General features: G+C 51.3%; 1 protein-coding gene across 1 annotated transcript; it reads left to right on the forward strand.

The window, feature by feature from the left end:
* The first annotated feature begins 710 nt into the window (after positions 1 to 710).
* SFRP2 (secreted frizzled related protein 2) lies at positions 711 to 4,508 on the forward strand. The gene is made up of 3 exons (XM_054824357.1): positions 711 to 1,323; positions 1,952 to 2,032; positions 3,452 to 4,508. Exons 1-3 carry the CDS (start codon positions 831 to 833, stop codon positions 3,754 to 3,756), a joined length of 879 nt encoding a protein of 292 aa, XP_054680332.1. The 5' UTR covers positions 711 to 830; the 3' UTR covers positions 3,757 to 4,508.
* Positions 4,509 to 5,278: the final 770 nt, after the last annotated feature.

Raw genomic sequence — 5,278 nt, forward strand, 5'->3', positions numbered from 1 at the left:
AGAGCCGGGGTCCACTGCAGCTCCTCGCAGGGGAGAGCCTGGGGCAGGAGGGGCTGGGGGGGCAGGAGGATTGCCCCGCTGGGCAGCCCCCGAAGCTGGGCGCTGCCGAGCCGAAGGGGGCCGGGGGAGCCGGCAGCTCCCAGCCGCTGCCTGCGGCTCCAGCGCCGGGCCGAGCCCAGCCAGCAGCACGGGGAGGGGGCGGAGGTGCCAGACACCCCCCGGGGGTTGAGGGAGCAGACAGGCTCGCCCCTTGCTTGGGGAACCGGCCCGGCCACATCATGCATCCGCTGGCAGGGGAAGCGCCAAACATGGGCAGGGGGTCCGGGGGGAAAGGGGGGGTCCCACCGCTTCGCAGTGGCTGTGCTAGCGGCAAAGCTCACCTCCGGCTACCCGCGGCCCGAGAGCCGCCCCTCTCCCCCTGCCCGGCCGAGGAGCTCCTCGGGCTTTCGTGGCTCTTTGTTCGCGGGGATCTTTTCCCCCCTTCCCCGTGCTCGCACTGTAACGTTTCTTGCAAGGATTTCCTGCCAAAAGACAATCCCCCTGAGCAAAAGCAGACCGAGAAAGTAGTGACCAATCCTTTCTGGATGGCTGTCACCAGGCTCCTCCCAGCCCCCGCTCCCCCTGCCATTTGCATACAAAAAAATCCAGAAAACTCCCGTTTGCCCCCGTATCTCGCTCAGACCCTCCGTCCCCGTCTGGCAAGCAGGAGCCTGGGCTGGGGGACGCTGCCTGCGGCTGAGGGCAGCGGCGCGCCGCCCGCTCCGCGCCCCGCCACCCCGGCCCCCCAAGCCTTTCGCCAGAGCCCCCCCCCCCCTCCTCCGCGCCCCAAAATGCAGCGCCGCTTCTGCGCCCTGCTCCTACTGGCGTCCCAGTGCATGGGCTCGGCCGCCGGGCTCTTCCCCTTCGGGGAGCCCGACTTCTCCTACAAGCGCTCTAACTGCAAACCCATCCCCGCCCCGATGCTGCTGTGCCGGGGCATCGAGTACCAGAGCATGCGGCTGCCTAACCTGCTGGGGCATGAGACGGTGCAGGAGGTGCTGGAGCAGGCCTCCACCTGGATCCCGCTGGTGCAGAAGCAGTGCCACCCGGACACCAGGAAATTCCTCTGCTCCCTCTTCGCCCCCGTCTGCATCGACGACCTGGACGAGATCATCCAGCCCTGCCACTCGCTCTGCGAGGAGGTGAAGGAGAGCTGCGCCCCGGTGATGTCCGCCTTCGGCTTCCCCTGGCCCGACATGCTGGACTGCAGCCGCTTCCCCAAGGACAACGACCTCTGCATCCCGCTGGCCAGCAGCGACCACATCCTCCCGGTCACCAGGGAAGGTAAGAGGGAGCCCCCGGGCCGGCAGCATCTGTCCCCCGATGAGCCGCCCCGGCAGCGGGGTCTCTCCCCAGCTTTCTGCAGGGGAGCGGAGCCGCCTCCCGCCCGTTACAGTACGCCCCGGGGCGGGGGGGACCGGGGAGAGGGCCGCAGATCAGGCTCAAGGAGGCTTTCCCGAGGGGACCGGGGAAATTGCAGGCACCGTCGGGGAACTGGCACCGGCCCGCACCCCCAAACCTTTGCCCGTCCCCAAAGAAAAGATCCAGGACTCGAGCTGCGCAGGGTCCCAGAGGGACAATCTCCTTATGCAAAGATCATCGCTGAAGCGCGGGGCTGGGGGTGTTTCCTGTTGTGTGCCGGCCGGCCGCCCCCCTCCTTACCCATTTCCCCCGTAAAAAACCCTTTAGGTGCGACCTTAAAAGTACATCGTGCCTCCCCCCTCCAGCGGGTCTGCAGCAAGGTAAGGCGCCTCAAAAGTGCACGGGCAGCGCTGGCGGGCGGGGGGGGCGAGGGCGCAGGGGGAGTTCGTCCGTGGAGGGATGGAAACCCGGCGTTTCCCGGAGGGTTCCCAACGCCACCTGCTGTTCCTTTCTCCCCGGGCCTGACGGGGACTGTCCCTTCCATTCCCAGCACCCAAGGTCTGCGATGCCTGCAAAAACAAAAACGAAGACGATAACGACATTGTGGAAAACCTCTGCAAAAATGACTTTGGTAAGTGGAAGTGGAGCCCCCGTGGTAGAAACTTGAGAATTGAGGATCAGGTAAAACTCCGAGCGGAGTCAATGAGAGATGTGCCTAAATAAAGGCAGGGCTTTGTCTTATCTGCAGATAGACCCATCTGACTATGGGGTCATGATACACAAAAATCCACCCTGAAATAAAAAGTAGCCCTTCTTATAGTTCTTTTCTGTTTGCTGTTTCAAAGTAGTGCTCTTTTATGTGGATGTTGCTGGCAAGCCAAATAGAAAGTAAAATGGAAAAAAAGAAAGAATCTTTCATCCAGACTATTGCCTGGGGAGAAGCATAGCAAAGCTTCACTTAGATGTATGAGAATGGTCATGCGGCTCTATCTCATGTATCGTAAGAAAGACTCTCTCTGCAGATTAAGAATGAAGCTCTATATATCATTTGACAGAGAAGGTAATGCACAGACAATTGGGGATATAAACTTAATGGGAAGATCTGGGGTTAGAAGAGGACAAGAAAGCCCCTTCAACACAGACAACTGAACGGCACATTATCCACACATTAGCATTTCAAGAGAAAAAGGGAATAAGGAGGGGAATCCTTTTATAATAGGTCAATGTTTATACCTGGAAACAGATTTGTAGTATAAGTATCTACAACCATTCAAAAGTCTTTCTTTTTTAAAAAAAAAAACCCACCACCCAAAACCTGAAACCATGACTGTGGGACATAATTGCTAAAACAACCAATAGCTTTGGCCTGGTAAATTGTACTCAGATAAATCCTCCTAAAGCTAAACATGCCCCACAGATTCTTACAGGGCCCTGCATCCCCCTCCTAGTTATTTTACCAAATTGAATGCAGCTGTTGGACCAATTTGCCCTCCACAGGATCTATTCTTTCAAAAAAACAATGCATGTGAAATATCATTTCCTTACAGGTTTGCCTAAAATCCTCTCCAGCCTAATAAATTAAGTTTAGAAGTTTTCAGCCGCAGCAGAGATCAGGTTTCAGATCAGGTCTAGGTACTCGCCTCCCCACCTCCCCTTCAAACTCTAGTTTCAGGAAGACTGTCCTCTCCCAGCTAAAACCGGAGCACTGCTTAATGTAGCCAACCTGCCTTCTCTCTGTTTGCAAACAGGATAAAAGCTGGAGAAAATATTAATTTAGAAAGGAAGGAAAAAGAGGGGGAGGGGGGAAGAGGAGAAAAGAAACCCAAAAAACCTCAACCCTAAGGTTGATTCAAACTGAAATGACTTGCATGCCCTTTGTGGCTTTAGAAATGGAGCCACCTGCTGCCTCTTCTGTCAGCCCTGACAGTTTAATTAGCAATAGAGCACCTCCCTCCCCAGGTCCTCTTTATGTGCACTAATGGGAAAAAACCTCTCAATCTCTCTCCCTCTCTTTCTCTCCCCCCACTTCCCCCTCCCCTTGCTCTATTAGCCTTGAAGATAAAAGTGAAGGAGATTGCCTACATCAATGGGGATACCAAGATCACCCCCGAAACAAAGAGCAAAACCATCTACAAGCTGAATGGGCTGACAGAAAGGGATCTGAGGAAGATCGTGCTCTGGCTCAAGGGTGGCCTCCAGTGTACCTGTGACGAGATGAACGACATCAACGTCCCCTACTTGGTGATGGGCCAAAAGCAAGCTGGGGAACTGGTGATCACCTCGCTGAAGCGGTGGCAGAAAGGGCAGCGGGCTTTCAAGCGGTTCTCCCGCAGCATCCGCAAACTGCAGTGTTAGTGGCTTCAGCTCTGGCCGCCTCTGGCAGCCACCTCTGCCCCAAGCTCTCCGGGCCTCCCGCACCTTCTTGCTTCGGCCCTTCTAAGCCTCGAGATGCCACGGGCATGAGACATGGTGACCGCTCTCCGAGAGGGGAGGGAGCCCTCCATTTTTGTACATAGGTTAAAATGTAATAAAAAAAATCATGACTATTTTTGGGAAGTATTAAAGTATCTCGCTTAAAGCTTGGGGTTTTTTTTATGGTTGCAAATGTGACTTTGGTCTGAGGTTTTTCCCTCTTTGTTTTGGTAATGCTGGTTCATTTATATTGCTGCTTCTCTGTATACATGCATGTTTGTTGTGCAAAAGTAGGAGATGCAGAGAAATACAGCCACGTGTGCAACTGGCCTGTCACAGTGGGTACGACTCTTTCACCAAGGTGAAATGGCTTGCCGTCTATATTAACACTATAAAGGTCATGTTATGACTCTTGCATGTGATACGTAGGCACCAGTAAGAGTATATTAACCGTTCTCACACGTTATTTTCCACAAGTCTGAGCCCTTCTCTCTCAGAAAAAATGAACAAGTTTTGGAGCTGGTTGATCTGAATGCAACTTTTTTTTTTTTTATTATTTTGCAAATTAAACCATCTGTAGCCTAACTGTAATATACCTAGTGGTTAACCTGAAAGAGTTGTAAAATATTGCTTTAATTAACCTTGTAAATACTCCAGATAAATGTTATATTCTTGTATATAAACTTTACATCATAGTTTACCCATTGTCTCAGTCTGTATTCACTTTAATCTGTTTTGGGAGAACTGGGAGAAAGCTGTCCAAGTGGGCTTTGTCATGGCAAAGCAAAATTTGGCCTTCGACCCCAAGTGGCCAGCAGAGAAGCACGTGGAAGCATCTAGTGCTGCAATCAGAAAAAACATAGAGGACCTCATTTCCCCAAAGATGAACCCACGGGACTGAGGTTCAGTCAACTCCTTTTAACACATGTCTGTTGAGCTCTTCGAGATGAGTTTTCTGTGGCTCCTTTGTTCGACTGCCTGCATTTTCATCTCATCTTCTCAGAAGACTCTTGCTTTTTGCTGATGTGGAATTGCAATGAGACCACTTGCTTAAAAATCAAATCCATTTATCCATTTCTTACACTTGAAAAAGATGTATTAAGGGGTGCAAGAGTAGACAGAAAAATCTCATTTGCAGCTAGTAATTCAGAATAATGGTAGGGCAAGGCATGTTTTGTGTGTATGTACACTCACTACTCTTACTGAGAAAGAAAATAAAACCTTCCTAATAGTGTAACTAGAGGAATGTTTTTCAGCATTTTTCTTACAAATGTTTTCTGATGAAGAGTATTACTTATGTTAACCATTCACAGACAGAATACAAATCCAACACTACATTTTTCTTTTAAAAAAATCATATTAATGTCATGTATTTAGTGTGATTGTTTTTCACCATCAGGACAAAAAGATAAAATCTAAAGATCCAATATGTTACCTTTTTTTAGAAAAATTAATTGTTTGCCCT

This window comes from Grus americana, chromosome 4, assembly GCF_028858705.1.
Source record: "Grus americana isolate bGruAme1 chromosome 4, bGruAme1.mat, whole genome shotgun sequence".
Lineage (NCBI taxonomy): Eukaryota > Metazoa > Chordata > Aves > Gruiformes > Gruidae > Grus > Grus americana.